The sequence below is a fragment of the Sesamum indicum genome, linkage group LG1 (genome assembly GCF_000512975.1).
Source record: "Sesamum indicum cultivar Zhongzhi No. 13 linkage group LG1, S_indicum_v1.0, whole genome shotgun sequence".
Taxonomy (NCBI): Eukaryota; Viridiplantae; Streptophyta; class Magnoliopsida; order Lamiales; family Pedaliaceae; genus Sesamum; species Sesamum indicum.
Genome location: NC_026145.1, coordinates 1,081,900 through 1,101,772, shown reverse-complemented (window position 1 = coordinate 1,101,772; position 19,873 = coordinate 1,081,900). Strand labels below are relative to the sequence as shown.

Genomic DNA, 19,873 nt, shown 5'->3' with positions numbered 1-19,873 from the left:
ATATTTTGTTCGTTGTTTCAAGCTTTCTTCCACGAGTGCGCGTGTAAGAAAGTAATAGCTGTGTTAACCTTGGGGAGCGATCGGTTTATACTATATGCACCACGGTAGTACCGAAATTTCGCTTTCAAGGCAGTGGTTTTTCCACGGCACAATCTTTCAATTTTTCAACAGTAATAACAGCCAAAAATGAAATCCATACCTATAGATATAGGAAGAGCAGAAATTGGTAACAAAAGCTAGCAGTAATTAAGTGTTCCCAAGGTCATATTCTTCAGCAGCTAGCTTTGTTTTAGGTATTGAGAGCAAGTGGCTCGGCGTACCTCTCAATATTTTTTATGAGCACACTATAAAAAAATCATTATTGAACAATATTAGTAATTATGGTTAAAACTCGTGTTAAATAATTATTATTATTAATTATGGTTAAATAAAAACGATGCAATGTTGAGTTTCATGTAATCAAAACAACAGAAATGCAAAAACAGAATCATTCTAGAGAGGATATGTTTTTCTATTTTCTGTAAGAGATTCATCATCTAAAATGAAGGTGTACAAGGAAATTAAATGCACAATGGGCGTAACCTCCCCAACTAATCTAACACACTTTGTTACGCAAAAGACAAAAAAAGCTATTACAGAGAATCTATCCTGTATCCAAAATAACCGCCGCTGTGATAGTAGTGACCTCAGTATCAACAACCTCATGACGTGTAGTTGGAAACATGAATTCAGGATGCGTGAGCTCGTGCACGACCTCATGATGATTGGTCTGGTGTTCAACCTGGGAGGAGGTCGAACTCTCAACAGGCTTCCCCACAAGTTGGACGTGGCTTGAACGAGAACAACACCAACTCGAAAAGCATGGTGGTGAAGGTAGAAATAGGAAGGATCTTTGTAAACAAATCAGCGAGCTGCAGCGAACTTCGCACAAACGTCGGTGAAATGAAGCCCTCTTTCTAGGTATCGTGAACTAAATGACAATCCAATTTGATGTGCTTAGTTCGCTCATGAAACACAGGGTTGTCCAAAATGTGTAGGGCTACCTTGTTATCATAGAAAAGATCGATGGGCAAAGAAGCGGTAAGGCCAAGATCGGCAAGGATGTATGTGAACCACTGCAGTTTGCAGACAGTGGTAGCAAGACTGCGACAACAGTTGACTTGAGGACAGTAACCTGTTTCTTAGTTTTCTAGGATACCAAGGCTGGTCCAAGGAATATACAAAAAACAGTGAGTGAGCGCCTCGAGTCTAGGCAGGAGGCCCAATCCGTGTCACAGTAGGACTTCAATACCAAGGAATTATGCGAAGGAAAGAACAGTCCTTTTGACGGACGCCCTTTCAGGTAGCGAATTACATGAAGAGCAGCACGCCAGTGAGAGTCGCAGGGATGTGTGAGAAATTGGCTGAGTTGCTGAACAGAATATGAGATGTTTGGGCAAGTAAAACCCAGGTACAGTAGGCGTCCCACAAGACATTTATATGTATCAGGGTTAAGAAGCAGCTTATCAGTTTTAGATCGCAGCTTCAAGCCCTGAGGAAGATGTGTGGAAGCTGACTTAGCTTGAGTCAGACCTGTGTCGCGGATGACATCCAGAACATACTTTGTCTGTGAAACATCAGACCATTCGTACTGCGAGTAATTTCTAGACCAAGAAAGTAGCGAGCATTACCAATATTCTTGATAGTGAACAAGCCGTAGAGGTATTCTTTCACCTCTTGAATTCCTGACAGAGAAGGGCTAGTGAGTAATATGTCATCCACATAAGCTAACAGTGCCATCGGCCCTGTAGGAGTATGCTTGACGAAGAGACAATGATCATGGGCCGATTGATTGAAATCATAGGCGGTGAGACAAAAGGTTAATTCCACATTCCATTGATGAGACGCCTGTTTAAGTCCGTACAATGACCTCCAATTTATAGACCAGGTGAGGGGCCAAATGTATCCCTCAGGTGGAGTCATATAAATGTTTTCGTCCAAATGCCCGTGCAAAAAGACATTATTGATGTCGAGTTGCTGTAGAGGCCATGCGCAAACTGCGGTTGCAGCAAGAGACACTCGCACTACTCTTCATCGGTCTGCTAGGAATATATATTTGTGTATTTTTACTTAAAAAAAAAAAATGTTTCATTCATTATTTTTTTTTTCTTAAAAAATGAAAAGAAAGAAATGATAAGGAAAATGGAACAGAATAGATTGAATTCGTCAACCGCCATCTTTTTGCGCCCAAGAGTTTCATTTACAAATGTTATTCATAAGTAGAAAATGAGATCCATACAAACAGATTGCAGTAAGAACAGAAACTTGCAGTGAACCTTAATACTAATTAACCTCTGAAAAATTCTTCAAATGTTCTCCCATAATCGTATTCTTCAATCGCTGAAGTTTTGTTTAGATCTTGAAAGTTAAACCAGAGCCGTCGAACTTGCTCGCCATGAGGTCCTTAACACGTTCAGCCATTGCAGGAGTAAGATGATTGATCCAATCTCCGACTTCTCCCTTCCTGAAGAATGAACTGTTTTTCAGTACCTCAAGGATGTATCCATTCTTGTTCACCTCCAAATTCCTAAGATTTTCGAAGCTACATAGCCTTGAGATTTGATCCACGACACCTTGTTTTTCTTCCTCGGGTGAAAATGGGGACCCGATGAATTCAGCAATCTTCTTGACATGAGGCGTGATATCCTCTTTCAGATCCTCGTACCTCAGAAACAACACTTTCTGAGGATTCTTCAAGCCAGCATTCCAGTATCCAAGAATATGGTCCCAGAAGGGCCCGAAAAGATAAATTCCCTGGCAAAACAAGTCGAAAGCCGCGTCTATATCGAGTGGCACTGCGTCTTTTTCTATCTTGTTTTCGAGCAAGAAATTGCGTTGTGAAACGAACAGATCCAAAGGATTTCTGCAGATGTAGATAATTTTACACTCGGATTCACGGATGGAATCAGGAAGGATTTTGAAAGGCATGTGTGTTGCGAAAATTCTTGGACTAGGGAGGTCTTGGAGATTTGGATTTTCTTGGAACAAATAAAGATTGGCCTCGAGGAAGGGCACAACTGTGTGAGGATTGGAAGTGAGTAAAGGGCTTTGGTCAATGGAGATAACGTTGCGATTGGCTATGGAAAACAGAAGCGCTTTCAACCAGGTGGTTCCTGATTTTGGGATGGATGTCAATATGATGTCGGAATCTTTTGCTTTGAAGTACTTTTGAGCGGACAATATTGGTCGGAGTACGATTTCTGACAACCAGAATCCATCGTATTTAACGAGCCGACGGCCATCCCAGTTCGTCTGTTGTTCAAGTGTTTGGAGCAACTCCTGGAGCTCATTTGAAACTTCTTTCTTCTCCATTTGAATGATGAATGTATTCTGAAAAATTCAAGTACGTACTACTCTTTTATAGACTACTCTACAGTCTCTACATGTGCTTTGTTTCATATCAGGATTTTTGGAGTGTTACACAAGATAAAGTGTTGGGTAGTGTACCGGATGAATCATGGATTATTAATAAAAAGCACATGGCCTAGATTATTTTTTTCTGCTATGTCAACGCTCAATTTTATATGCTAAGTTGTATATTTATTATTCCACAAGCATAGCAACCGGATTATTTTTCTAATTGTAAGTTTAAATAAACAAAAACATATATTTAAATATAAACTTGTACGTTTTTAATTTGAGTGTGTGCCTTTGCATACTTGTAAACTTTTTAATGCTAACCTATTTATTGAACTAATATATCATAATTTGTAATATTGCATAAGCATTGAGTATAACATTAATCAATTAATAACTCATAAAATAAAATAACGAAAAGCAAATTCAGAAATTGTTCAATATAACAACACTAAAACAAAGAACTGAAGATGAACAAGTTTACATTAACTAGGTGATAATAAGGATGTACATTCATAACTTTCGTGGGATCGATCTAACGGCATTTAAATAAAACGATCTGCATGTTTAGAATAAGTGGGTGATCCAAATGAATTATCTCTTTTAGAAATTCATAGAAGTTACTGTCCGTATCTATATATGATGAGCATTTGACACACACCCCACACTTCACAGTTGACTTGTCTATACTGAGATGTTCAGTGTGGAAATTGTAACCATTCACAAAGTAAGTTTGGAATGCTGTGACTTTAGCTATAGAACCTCAATAATGCAACTTTAACAGCTTGTTGTCTGTGTAATTCAATTCTGATTTCACCTATATTGCAAATATTAGAGAAATCATATATTGATGACTGACAGTTGTGACACAATTCATAAAGCACAACTTATACAATATTTGAACCAATCCTTGAACTGAGTAGCTACTAGCTCCTCAATATTAGGGTCCTTCGAGTGGTGGTGCTAGTATAATTCATTCAGAAAGGACCTGTATGTAAAATTTAGAATACATATCAATGCATGGGCTAAAAGTTTGAAAATAACAATAATTTATAAACTATTGGTATCTTTTTTAGTTCTTTTACGGAGCAAAAGATTTGCATCTTTCTTAGACTTCTAGTTCACCCAATTTCTTCAAAATAGACCTTTTTCAGGTCGTTGGATTCCTCTAGGCATAAAACTTTTTCAAGTTATGAATGTTCCATGGTTTGGACAGATCCTTGCCTTCCATATCTTGGAGAGCAAACGTTCCTTTCCTCTTTACTTCTACGACCTTGTAAGGACCCTCCTACGTAGGGTCCAGGTTCCCTACATGCTTGGATACTTCAACTTTCTTCAAAACGAGGTCGCCCACCTGAAAATCTTGGGCTTCACCCTTCGGTTGTATTTTTAGTCATCAGGCTCTATTGCAGTATTTTGGTATAAGTGCGATCCCTGCATTCTTCGACCACACTGAGATCAAAGGATCTTGCCCGAGCATTTTCTTGTGGATCATACTGACTCATCCTCACCTTCTCTTTTCCTATCTCTACCGGTATGATCGCCTCACTACCATATACCAAGCCAAAATGGGTCTCTCCTGTAGATGACCTTAGCGTGGTTCTATAAGCCCATAGCACGCCTGGTAACTTCTCGACCCATGATCCTTTAGTTCCCTCTAATTGAGTCTTCAAGTGTTGCAATGAAATCCTATTCGTTACTTTGACCTGTCCGTTCGCTTGAGGGTTCCTAACTGCAGTGAAATTTTGCTGGATTTTGAACTCCTTGCACCATGATACGATCTTCTTCCCTTGAAACTGAGCTCCATTGTCTGACACCAACACTCTTGGAATGCCAAACCTGCAAATTATGTTTTTCGAAATGAAATTAATTACCTTTTTTTCAGAGATCTTTGCTAATGCTTCTGCCTCCACCATTTGGCAAAATATTCCACAGCCACAATTAGGAACTTCTTTTGGGCCGCTGCTTGTGGGAAAGGACCTAAGATGTCGATTCCCCATTGATCAAAAGGACACACGACCTTGAGAGCTTCAAGTGGAGTCGCTGGTGACTGCAACAAACCTGCAAACTTCTTCCAGTTCTCACATTTCTTCGTGAACTCTTTTGCGTCCTCCACCATGGTGGGCCAATAGTATCCTTGCCTTAAAATCTTCTAGGCCAACGACCTTCCCCCTGAGTAATTCCCACAGCTTCCATTCTGATGACCATGGGATCATTTTGGGCCTCCGATCCCGAGCTTAAATCTTTATTTCCAGAAACGAAGTCCTCTTGAGGTTCCACACACAATACTTGTCCTCCCCGCCTGTATCTACAATGCCTCGCATACCTCTTACGAGCTCTTGATGAGTTTCCACCTGTAGGACCTCCCGATATGGTATGGATGACTCCTTTGGTGGGCGCATTATCGCGAGGCTCATTCCTGCCTGGATCGTCTTTTCAGCCTCGATCTCTACTCCGCGATCTACTTCTATTTCCTGGTTCGCTTCTTTTCTCGATTAAATTCTTAAAGTAACTCCGCCTAATCAGCCTCTCGATTTCGTCCTTTAATTGGAAGCACTCCTCAGTGTCGTGGCCTTTGTCTTTATGGAACTTGCAATATTTGCTAGAAAATTTTTTAGTAGGGGTATCCCGTGTTTTACCTGGCCATTGAAGAAGTCCTTCCTTCTCTACCATTAACATGGCTTTCTCCCTAGTAGTATTCAATGGAGTATATCTGTGATATTTAGGTTATTAATGTACTCGTCTTTCTCGATCTTTTTCAGATCGGTTCTTGCCTTCTTTCGATTGCTCTCCTCTCTTCATGCGACCCTAGTCCCTGGTCGACTCGCTGTCCTTCATCTCGTTGATTTCTTCCTCATCGATAACAACACTGGTCCTCATCGCGTTGATTTCTTCCTCGCGTTGGAAAAAAAAATTATTATTGTCTACATTTTTAATGATTATGGATTAAAAATTATGGTAAATATAAATTATTAGTCATGATTAAATAAAATCAATGATAAAATTCAAATTATGTACAAAGAAAAATATTTTTGTCATAATTCTTAGCTATGACAATAGCAAATGTTTTAACGACACTAAAAAAATGACGACAACATCACTGCGTGATTGTGATTATTCTTAATTATATTAATAATTAGCCATTTTAAAAGTTAAATTTCTTCCTGTGACCAGACAAACTGATTCAGAAGATTTTGCAATTAACAAGAAATAAGAAATAAAAATCACATGCATTATTAATGAAAACCACATGATGGCCAGCTGGCCTAGATGATTTATTTTCTGGTATGTCAACGCTCAATTTTATATGCTAAGTTGTATATTTATTATTCCACAAGCATAGCAAGCGGAATATTTTTCTAATTGTAAGTTTAAATAAACAAAAAAATATATTTAAATATAAAATTGTACGTTTTTAATTTGAGTGTGTGCCTTTGCATACTCGTAAACTTTTTAATGCTAACCTATTTATTGAACTAATATATCATAATTTGTAATATCGCATAAGCATTGAGTATAACATTAATTAATTAATAACTCATAAAATAAAATAACGAAAAGAAAATTCAGAAATTGTTCAATATAACAACACTAAAACAAAGAATTGAAGATGAACATGTTTACGTTAACTAGGTGATAATAAGGATGTACATTCATAACTTTCGTGGGATCGGTCCAACGGTATTTAAATAAAACGATCTGCATGTTTAGAATAAGTGGGTGATCCAAATGAATTATCGCTTTTAGAAACCCATAAAAGTTATTGTCTGTGTCTATATATGTTGAGCATTTGACACACACACCCACAGTTCATAGTTGACTTGTCTATACTGTGATGTTCAGTGTGGAAATTATAACCATTCACAAAGTAAGTTTGGAATGTTGTGACTTTAACTATAGAACCCAAATAATGCAACTTTAATTGCTTGTTGTCCGTGTAATTCAATTTTGATTTCACCTATATGGAAAATATTAGAGAAATCATATATTGAGGACTGATAGCTGTGACACAATTCATAAAGCACAACTTATACGATGTTTGAACCAATCCTTGAACTGAGTAGCTACTAGCTCCTCAATATTGGGGTCCTTCAGTGGTGGTGCTCGTATAATTCATTCAAAAAGACCTGTATGTAAAATTTAGAATACATATAGATTCGTAGGTTAAAAGTTTGAAAATAACAATAATTTATAACCTATTGGTATCTTTATACTTACTCGTACTATAGCGTGACTATCTTACAATTGCACAAGATGTACATCTCAATTATGTGACTCTCTGAGCCGCTGAGCGACCTCTTCTTTGAGGCACCACATGCTTGGCCAAGTAGTTGAAAATAAATCATTAGATACGATTGTCGTTCATACAGAGCTCGTCATTTCTGCATGGCATGTTCTGTGTGCAAAGAATATGTGGCTCAAAGTATTTAGAAGTGAATAGACTAATTTCTTATACAAGGTAAGCATCTACAATTGATGCCTCAACGTGTACTTTATTTTTTACCTTCATCTTCAAGTCGCGAAGAAATCTAATAAATGAATATTTAGTAGAACACATATAACACTGAAACTATTTTAAAAAATTAGAATAACTCATGTATTTACCTCTCAAAAGGGCACATCCAGCTGCATTTTACGGGCCCATCCACACATGCTTAATATAACAAGTGAACAATTAGGTGTTCCATTAAGTTGAAAAAAGCTGGAGGAAATATTTTCTCGAGGTCGCACAAAATGGTGGCGATACCAGCTTCAAATCTTGTACTTTGTTTACATAGAGCGGTGTCGAACATAGAATCTAGAATACGAGGTTGACCTCTGTCAACGCATTCCACACAAGCTCACGAAGTATTTCATGGAAGGCAATCGGGATCAGCTTGTGCATGAATACGTGACAATCATGACTCTTCATGTCGTAAAGCTTCAGCTTATTCATGTCAACATACTGGGCCAAATTAGATTCATAATAATTAGGAAACTTAAGATGACTAATCCATTCACATATCCTCCTCTCTGCTCCTTGGTCAGGGTATATACGACTTTAAGCATCCGGTTCAACCTCCTTTTATCCACCTCAAGCTCTGGTCAATTACATATGATCTTACAGAAACATGCAAATAAGATATCCAACTATATGGCCATTAATGCTGATGATTTCCATTACCAAATATCTTGTTTTGATAGTAGTCAACATTGTGTGGATCTTGGGTCTTGGAGTTGCAGTTGTTAGAAGTGGCAACTGTCCAGCATACCATGTAAGCATGCCAGTTATGCCATTTATCACCAAAAACAGGACCCTTCAGATTATGTGGCAGACTGTTACAGTGATGAGACTTATAGAAGAGTATATAAACCTACTATAGAAATGAGCCATGTGGGCTTGTGGTCAGAGTCTTGCATAATTCCTCCTCTACCACCCAACTTTGGAAGGGGTGCAGGGAAGCCTGCAAAGGCAAGAAGAAGAGAGTGATGAGCCTACACTGAAGAACAAAAAGAAAAGAAAGAGGAAGCAAGTACTGAAACTTAGAAGACATCACCACAGTTTATTAGAGAACATGTGAGGAACTTGGGCAGAATACAACCAAGTGTCCAAAAAGAGTATCACTTGCAACACAAGAGGTGCCTAAAAAATTAGTAATAATGTTTTGCCATTGTAATCTTTATCTTCTAATTACAGTTTCAAACTTCCCTTTTGCAGATGACTGAAGCAACAATCAATATGGAAGCCACACGTGTTAACATAGAAGGCACAAGTGTTAAAGTAAGAAACCCTGGTTTATAATGATAATAACATTGATTTTCTATTTTAATTACTTTTGCATTGATATAATAGGCTGGCAAGAGGAAAGCACAAGAAATGCAGTTAACATCATTGAGAAAAATGGATACCTCAACTGTAAGTTTAAGTTGCTTCTTTTTTTTTTGAAGTTTTTCCAAGCTAGTTCAATGCATGCATTAATTTGGTTTTTGCTTTCCACGGGAAACACAAGGTGCTAACATTCTTCCACCTTTGCAACCAGAAGAAGACCCCATCCTTGAATCCACTGTTGAACCCTGTATCATACAAATGGAATCTCAAGCTGCAACAGCTCCAGTGTACAAGCAAGGTCCATCAATGTATCAACACCTGCAACAGTCAGACCAGCACTTAACCTTATAACCCAGGGTCCAAATTCGAGCACCTCCACCTATGATTGGCATCCATGGGTTACCAGTTTTTCCTACCACATCAAGAGCACCACATGGAAACCGTAATCCAACAATAAGATAAGGAGGATAAAAGATTTTAGATTGAAGCCAGCTTAGTTCATCAGATATACAAATATCTTTAATAGTTATTGCTCATTTTGTGCTTAAAATCTTTTGTAGTAATTGTTATATACTGTTCACAGCTCCTTTTGTTTTTTGAAGTTTGAATTTTACACCTATGTTTGCAGAATGAATTTATATTTGGAAATGAAGAGTACACTCATTGTGAACCTTATGTCATCGGTGAAATGAATTTAGTTTCATTGTGAACTTGTTGATTCGGTAAATTGAAATTTTTTTTAGTATTAATTCTTGTTTTCTAGGTTGTTTAGTTCCAATTTTTCTAGATGTTCAGTTCTAGTTTTTCTAGGCTATTTAGTTCCAGTCTTGAAGGGGTTTTTAGTTCTTTCCAGGCTTTTTATTCCCAGATTTTTCAGTAAAAAATATTTACATCCATAAATAAAAAATCAAGTACTCCCATAACCAAAACATATACAAACAGTAATACTTGTACATTACCAAATTTCATTCCGAATTAAAAGAACAAGTACACTTGTACATTCGATGATTGCAAAGGATTGTTTCCTTCTAATACAAAAGCAGCAAGAAAAAAAAATCTATCTACCTACCTATTTTCACAACCAACATAGAATCATCCAAAGCAAAGGTAAGACAACAAGATTTCTTTTGTTTTTCTGTTTCGCTTTCTCAAAGTTCAATCTCTAATTCCATGCCATTTATCCTCAGAAAACTTGGAATAATGGCCCTAGCCCTTTGAAAAATTGGAGATCGTTCCATGCAAAAAACCTACACCCTCCTCTCTACCAAAAACCATCAGATCCAGTTTCCAACCCAACAAACATAATAGTTTAAGAGAAACTCCAACCCAAATTGGGTTTTCTTACCTTGTAGTAATTCCTGCAGGAGTGAAACCTTCTTCATGGGTTCTCGTTCGTCCATGCCATACGCATCACCACGGGCGTTCCACAGTAGCACTCATGTGAACTTGTAACAGTGGACATTGAAGGAATTTTAATGAAGGGGGCGAGCAAGATGCATAGGATTCTTCATTTGGGGATGGGGCTTCTCTTATAAATCAATACATGTGGAATCTGTTTATTTTCCCTCTCATTCCACATCAGCGTGTAATGTGGCCATTCATGCCACATCAATTTTTTTCTCTTTTGAAAAATCGTAAAAACTGCTAACTCAACTTCATATAGCCAATAATATCTCACCCCTAATTTCAAAGTCCACATGGGTTCCACGTGGAATTTTTCGGCAAGCTGGATAAATATTCGATGAAAAAGGTTTCAAAATTGAGCAATTAAAAATGGTAAAGGACCATTTCCTTACCCTAGGAAGTTAAAGGACTAAAATGAGAAATGACTATAGTTAGAGGACCAAAATTGCACTTAATCCTTTATTTTATATATAAATTCAGTTTTTTTTTCACGAATTTAGTCTGTGAATAGATCTCATTTATGATCTTGTAATTATAGGTCGTTAGCACAAAAATTGCCAACAAGCAACTAAATTTTCAAAACAAAATGACCTATGTGAGATGTTCAGAACTAAACTGATAAAAAAAAGTGACTAAATGTGTAAATGGAGTAGGACCAATAGTACTAATAACCTGTAGTTTCAGAACTAAAAATGTAATTTTGCCTGATCTACTTGCTTTTTCCTACCTAGTTATGTTTGAATGTATTAAAGCTACAATAAAGGGATAAAGAAAACTTTAGTCCTTTATCTTTGTCAAGGATTAATTTTGGTCCTCTAACTTTGACAATATTAGATTTAGTCATTTATCTATTAATTTAGCGTAAATATGGTCCTTCAACCTATTTTATGACCATTTTACCCTTTCAAAGGAAATAGCTTCATAATCTATTTTCATGCTCTTAAAACGGCCCAACATGCTTTTAAAATAAATTAAGACCCCATAAATTCGTACCTTGCTTTGACCACTCTATTTTTGAGTTTTTCAAGTCCTCGGTTTTACGGACTTCTTCCAACCACATTACCGTAACAGATGGTTCGTAGGCACTTGGCTCATTCAATTACAAAACAGCACAGCCCTATTTCGTTTCCTACCTTAGGGCGTAAAAGGGACTCCAATACAGAGACTTAATAGAATTTTGGACAAGAAGATTGAACAAAAGCCTAACTTTTATTGAAGAAATATAGAAAATATTACATAGATATTATTCCTCCGTTGGAGGAGACAACTGTTTAGCCTCTCATATTAGAGGACTTGACTCGTTGGGGAAACACCCATAAACTGAAAGATTAAAATACTACAAAAGATTGAAAAGACTTAGAATTCTAATGCTTTGAAGACTAGGAGAACTTTTCTGATAATCCCCTTCTGCTTCATTGCCTCTTTATTTATAGGCGTCCGCCAACTTCAAATTCGGACTCCAAACTTATTTTTGATGACGTTATTGCATTCGTCATCATCTTGTCTCTTTCGAATAACGTCACTGCGTTCGTCATTGCCTCGTCCTTTCCAGATGTTGGTCATAAGGGCTTGTCGGTCAAGTGATTTCCAGCTGGCTTTCTTGCTTTGCTGATTGTTGGCCTTTGTCGTTTTCTGCCGACAGTCTTATCCATGTTTTTTTACAATTTTTAAATTTTACTTCTTTTGTAAAACCATTCATTAGTAAAAAAGTTGAATGAGAATTCCTGTTTACCCATAAATTGATTATTACTCGCTTATATATCGCAGGTCAAATAATTTTTTTCTAAACAAAATATTCTTATAAAGGTGAAAGATATATCGCCCCACACGAATTTACGTGTGAAGATGTGTAAAGGTTAGTTTTGCCAAAGAAGATTTGTATAACCTGTGTCAATGAGGGTAAACATAAATTTTTATATAATTTTTTTTATAGATATCAATAAATTCGATAAATTTTGGCTAATAATGATATTTATTTTCTTTTAGGAGAGGAATTAGTAATTCCATCCCAAAAAACATGGTATTAGCTATCTCTATGAGCTTGGAAATGATATTTTTTTTTTTTTTTTACAAAATTATCCTTGTCATGATCACATTATACAAGGTATTAATATTTCTGGGGCATATCTTACTGAGGGTGACTCTTTTCATTAATTTCAAATATCATTTTGAATTAATAACAAAATACTGGGACAAAATATTGATTCATTGGTTTTGATATTTAATTCTAATTTTTATAAATTCAAAATATTTCTTCTATCAAGTATTGAGATATAATTATAAATGTATTGTGATTAAATAGATTAGTTGATTTGATTGTTTAAATTAATATAATTTTTTTTTCGGCAAAAAATACTGTCTATGTGGATTCGATCAATAAAATTTTCTCATACATTTTTCTTAATAACATATAAGATATTTTATAAATTGCTTATAATCTTTTATAAGTATTTTATAAAATTATTATTTTTATACAATGCATTCAACATATTTATATATATATATATATATATATATATATATCAAAGTGCAAACTTGTCATAAAAGTTATTATATTCCATCACTAAATTTATTTTTAATGATCAATCATATGAATGAAATCAATTAAATAAATTACAATTTTATTGTCTTCTAATGTTTTGTATATACCAATTACAGAATGGTATTCAAATATGATTTTTTTATATATCAATCACATCCTAAATGTAATTATGCAAATTACAAGAATTGATCCATAATTATACCAAATTTTTAGAGGAAAACAATGTAATTATCTCCATATTTTTCTTTGATTTCACTGTGCCTCGTGTACTAGTTTCAGTTACAGGAACAATGGAGTCAATATATCATTTATGGGAAAAACACAATATTAATCTGTAACTTATGAGTGGTGACATTTTTAGTTTTGTACGAATTGATTTTTGTAATTTAGTTCTGTAACTTTAAAAATTTGACAATTTTAATCCTTTTTCGGCCAATTTGGCAGGAATATCCCATGTGATGTGCACATGACTCAATTAAATTGTATTTTTTGTCTTGTAATTTAGGGAACATTGATATTTTCAATCCTATAACTTAGAGGAGTTAGTATTTTTTGTCCTGCATGAATTTATTTGCAGGACTAGAAATGCAACTTCCGGCAGAATTAGCCAAAAAATGATTAAAATTGTCAAAATTATAAAATTACAGAACTAAATTACGAAAATGAATATATATAGAATTAAAAATACCACTCCTTAAATTAAAAGACTAAAATTACAATTTTCTATATTATTTTTCAACAACCGTGTTTTTGTGTGAGGTGAAGAGTCTTATGTTCAGTTTTTCCTCTTTTCTTGGATGAGCAGAAAATGAAATCCATACAAATTTTACATTTCAGTAAAGAAAAGAAGCTGGAAATAAAAACTACTATTAATGTGATACGAACCAGAATCTTAAACTTCAGCACCTGATCTTTTCATCACATCTTGAAAACCAAACCGGAGCCCTGGAACTTGGTCTCCGTCAGGTTCTTGACGCGTTCAGCCATTGCCGGAGTCAGATGATTGACCCAATCTCCAACTTCTCCCTTCCTGAAGAATGAACTGTTTTTTATTGACCCAATAAAATAGCCACTCTTGTTCACCTCCAAATTCTTAAGATTTTCAAAGCTACATAGCCTTGAGATTTGTTCTATCATACCCTGGTTTTCTTCCTCCGCCGAAAACGGGAACCCGATGAATTCAGCAATCTTCTTTATATGGGACGAAATATCCTGTTTCAGATCCTCGTACTTTAGAAACAACACTTTCTGAGGATTCTTCAAGTGGGCATTCCAGTAGCCAAGCATATGGTCCCAAAAGGGCCCAAAGGGTTGAATTCCCTGGCAAAACATGTCAAAAACCTCGTCTAGTTCAAGTGGAATTGCGTCTTTTTCAATCTTGTTTTGAAGCATGAAATGATAGTGTGAGACGAACTGGTCCAAAGGGTTTCTGCAGATGTAGATAATTCTACATTCAGATTCCCGGATGGAATCAGGAAGGATTTTGAAAGGCATATGAGTCGAGAAAATTCTTGGACGTGGAATGTTTTCCAGCTCAGGATTATCTTGATCCCGGTAAATCGTGTACTCTAGGAAAGGCACAAGTGTGTGAGGATTGTAAGAGAGTAATGGACTTTGATGAATGGAAAAAACATTACGATTGGCTATGGAAAAAGTAAGAGCTTTCAACCAGGTGGTTCCTGATTTAGGCATGGTTGTCAATATTATATCTGTGCCTTCTGCTTTGAAGTGCTTTTGGGAAGTTAATATTGGTCGGAATAACATTACCGGCAACCAAATGCGCTCGTACCTAACGAGGGGACGACTATCCCAACTCTTATGTTGTTCAAGTGTGTGAAGCAGCTCCTGGAGGTCATCCTTCTCAGCGTCCGCAGAAGAACAATTTACGTCTTTTTTCTTCTCCATTTCAACGATGAATGCGTCGGCAGAATATATTGGCTATTGTATGTATATTCTAAAGCCAACTCAACTACTCCTCATAGACTACTCTATATGCACTGTTTTTAAGACTTTGGAGTGGGAATCTTGAAAACATTACAAGATAATTAAGTTTTTGGGCAGTAGTGGTTCATATGCATCACAATTAATCATGCAAGAAAAGTATATGTTTTTATGGATCACGCAAGGAAAGTACAATAACGCATGGACCGATGCAGGGGAGGTGCATCCAAGATTTGTAATTCTTTTTAAGGATTATACAGAATTTTTAATTTTTGTTTGTATTGGCTCCTCAATTTTTGTATTTATTTTTAAAATTATACATATATCTTATTATATATATATATATATTGACCCCCCTTAATTTTGTAATTTTGTTTAACATCATATACATTTATTTTATTTTTATATATTGGTCCCTAATTATTTAGTGGCTTCCAATTTATGCATCTTACCATTTTGACAACCTAAAGTAATGGTGCATATGCTACACTACACCCTTACCCCCTCATAATACACAATCTCATGCTCTTAAGTATGTTTGTATCGAGTATTTTAAAAGAATGTTATTGCACAAATTTTGGAATTTTTTTTTTTGAATGTAAAAGTTGTTATAACAAGTTTTGATTGAAAAAAAATCAAAATAGACTCAAAAGTGACAAAGGAAAGAGAAGGACATAACAGAGTTACCAATGTAAATATAAAAAATGTCTATCTGTTTCACAGTTGCGTCTGTGGCGTTGACGACGAGATCTTCTTATTTCCTCGCCCACATTTTGTATTAGCTTATTTTGTGCCTCATTATCATCACCATTGGGATTAATGTCCAATCGACTTGATGTTGTTGCAGAACTAGACTCCACATTATCACGATATGCACTAATGATAGAAATGGAATTAGTGAAATGTTGTATCTTGGTGTATATGGTTGATTAATGCCAAGGCCAAGGTCAAGATATATTTGTGAAGAATAATCTTATGTTTGGGTTGTCATATATAGAGCTGATTGAAATCAATCATCTTGTGGCGGTTGAGGCATGTAGTAATTTTGAGGCGGTTGTGGCACGTAATAATCTTGAGGTGTATATACTATAACAGGACCAGCTATATTCACCCTAACATCATGACGTTCAACTGAACCAATAGACATTCGGCTAGAACTTCTTCTTTGTCTGTGGGATGTGGTGGGAACAACATTGGATGACAAAGCAATTTGTTGTGACTGATGGGATATAATTTCCTTGATAATATGTAACTTGTATTCGAATATGTCCACCAACTGACTATACCCTTCAATATTTAGTGGTCTCCATTTACACCAAGCTTCAAGGGCATTCACCTCTTCTGCCTGAAGAATGTAAAAAAATAATGAATGTTGTGTTGTAAAAAAAATATTTAAAATAAAGTATGCGATATTATATAACATAGCACAACTTGCACGTCTCCAAGTTGGTACCCGCTTTCCATACGTCTATCACTAGACGACGACACGAAATTTCATGCTATATTGTAGTACCATTCTCAATACCCTCGTTTTGTTTCTCTTTTATCGGAAATAGGTGGCCTTTGTACAACCGTGTCATATCATCTTTGTCATCTACTGATGTATTGTATGTGTTGCAGGTTTTGATTTGTGCCCATATGATTTTTTTGGGAGATCTGATGTGGGCTCATGTCCCGAATATCCGTCGCTTCTGGAATATTCTGTCTCATCCCGAATTGACGAAGGACCAATTTGAGAGGATTTATTTCCACACAAGGTACGTCAGTTATGCTACTAGTTATGCTACACAGAACTACTCAGCAAATATTTTACCGCTCTATACCATTTTTTGAAAAAATATTTTGGAGGTACCCGTGGATTCCATTGATGTACCAATTATAATGTTGCAAAATTTTATGATAAGAATGAAGGCAGATTGGATGTGGAATGATTTTCAAAAACAAAGAAGCCTTAATAGAGGCGGTGAAAGATCACTCGATATGACATACACGTCGCAAGTATTTTGTAACTGACAGTTCGAATGTCGAGTGGAAAGTAGTCCGTAAGCAGCACAATCCAAGTATACATGTATATGTTTGTATATTTCTTAACGATAAGCATACATCATTAGTCGAATGATTGATATTTATTTTTTTCAAATATCTGGTGTAGATGGAAGTTGTGAGGGATTTTAAAATAAAAAATTGGAAGATGGATAATAACTAAATATGGGAGGGGACCATACGTGTATATTGAATGATATGTCCCTTGAACATGATAATCTAGATTAGGTTTATGTTGCTTCTTTGCTTTTAGGACAGGTGAAATGCAACCCCGCATATTAAATAAAGCACGTCATCTAAACTGTGAAAGATCATACATGGTAGAATATTCCATACCAAAAGGCATGGTACAGTTTGAAAATAACACGTGAAATTGTTTAGGGCACATGGGAGAGCTCAGTTCAAAAGCTACCTAAATATATGGGAGCTCTTAAAGAATTTAATCCAGGAACTATTATTGAATGAAAACACAAAGCCTTCCAACCATCAACCGGCGCATATGTGCTGGGAGACGTCTTCTGGGCGTTCAAATCGTGTATCGAAGGGTTCTAATACTGTCACAAATTTACCACTGTAGATGTGACCCATTTATACACAAAGTACAAACACAAAATGTTGATTGTTGCTGGCATGGATGAAAATCAACAGGTATTCCCTCTTGCTTTTCAATTGTCAATGAAGAATCACATTCATCTTGGAAGTAGTTTCGTAGATAATTGAGCAGACATGTTATACGGTGGCAACGTGGGATGTTCCTTATTTCTGACCATCACCCCTGTATCATTAAAGCAGTATGTGAAAGTTTGGATTTTGTGCCACCTCACGGCGTACAACAATATTGCTTGGGTTATGTGTGTTCTAATTTCAACAGTTGTTTAAAAAATATCATGTTGAAGGATCTTTGTTGGAGAGCTGGCTCTAAATATTAAATCAGAAAATTCAATCGAATTATGAAAGAGATAAAGAGCCAAAAGCTAGCCACATTTGAATTCTTAGACTAGATTAACATGGAAAAATGGACAGTTTCTCACGATGGTGGATGGCGATGTGGTATTTTGACGACCAACATGTCAGAATGCATCAAGAGTATTCAAAGGGACTCACCGCCTACCGTTGACAGCAATACCTGAGATGACGCTTTAACGTACTATCTATTCTTTTCATGAGAGATTTGCAAAGAGTAGTGTAATGTTGACCAACAACCAACTGTGGACGGATTTTGCGTACAAGATTTTCACATGTTGGCAACAAAATTTTGTTGAGCATACCGTCATCAAATGCCATCAGTTTCAACAATCCGCCTTGGTTGTTACAAGACGTCAGAATGGACATGGACTCAATACTCATATTGTCAAAATTACGAATCAAGAATGTCTATGCAACAAGTGGACTCAATTTAGTATCCTTTGCAGTCACGCTCAAAAGGTATGCGTTGCATACGTGATTAATGCTGCATCAATGGTGAAAGATTATTATGATTTAATGGCTTATACGAATACATATTTTAAGTCATTTGAACCTGTGTATTCCGAATATTATTGGGATGTCCCAGAATTTGAGTTGGCACACGATACTACTATTTGTATCTCTATATGCCTTGGTCAAAACCAAACATCACGTATTTGGCCGCAAATGCGTGAAAGGCAACAAACCCAACAAAGAGATTCTTCTACACAATCAAATGTGCCGGTGTGGGGTTGTCAACAATAATTGTATAGTTTATTATATTTTTTTAGAATTATATAAAAAAATATACACTATTACATTTGTATAGTTCATTGTATTTTTAAAATTAATGCAATTTTAACATTATGATTTTTTGAATTTTAATATGTTGTTAAAAATTAATTGAATATTAATTTATAAAAAAAATTAAACAAAAAAAATAAAAAAGTTTCCTATCTTTGATCAAATCCACGTCATATCAATTTTAAAAAATTATTTTTTAAGTCGAGTCGCGGATGTGATCTGCAACTCAATATATTTTATTATATATTTAAAATAAATTATATTTATATAATTTTTAATAATAATTAAATAATTAACCCCAATAATAATAGTTACTAAAATTATGAGACTATCATCAATACTTTATAGGGTAAATTATGTTGACATCCAATAATATCAAATTTAATTATATATTTTATTTTTAATAAAATTATAAGTATACCTTTTAAAATTATAATTGTAATTACACCTATATCCTCAAAATTTTATAAATACCACCTAAACCTGTTAATGGATGGGTACCGCTTTACTCGAACCCATACCCAACCATATACCAATGACATTTTTTTCATACCTTATGCATACCCTACTCTCTAAAATACACATAGGGTCTTACCCAAATTATACCAAAATAATTGGATAGAGTTTGAGTCTTACCAATCTCAAACCCATTTTTTTTCTTTTACAATATGTTTTAAAAAAATAAAAGTCTCAAATTTTTAAATTTACATTCGACTCAAATTATTAGTGGTTTTTTATAATCCGTCGATTGATAAAATAGGACTACGTACTTAAATTTATCATCATTGAAATTTAAATAATATACTTGATATTGTCTAAATGACGGATGAATATTAATAAAATTTTAAATTAAAATCTTAAATTTATTGAAATGATGGACCCATAAATCGAGGCGAGTTAAAAAGAAGAATGAAGACATATGAGTTGGTAAAAATTTCAAATCTCTTAAGTATCATTTGAATTTGTGTTTGCATTCAATTTTGATTTGA

General features: G+C 35.3%; 2 protein-coding genes across 2 annotated transcripts; both read right to left on the bottom strand.

The window, feature by feature from the left end:
- On the bottom strand, nucleotides 2,202–3,417 carry LOC105156018 (cytosolic sulfotransferase 15-like). The gene has a single exon (XM_011072039.2). The coding sequence runs from the start codon at nucleotides 3,349–3,351 to the stop codon at nucleotides 2,392–2,394; it is 960 nt and encodes a 319-aa protein (XP_011070341.1). The 5' UTR covers nucleotides 3,352–3,417; the 3' UTR covers nucleotides 2,202–2,391.
- LOC105164728 (cytosolic sulfotransferase 15) lies at nucleotides 13,845–15,241 on the bottom strand. The gene has a single exon (XM_011083503.2). The coding sequence runs from the start codon at nucleotides 15,054–15,056 to the stop codon at nucleotides 14,070–14,072; it is 987 nt and encodes a 328-aa protein (XP_011081805.1). The 5' UTR covers nucleotides 15,057–15,241; the 3' UTR covers nucleotides 13,845–14,069.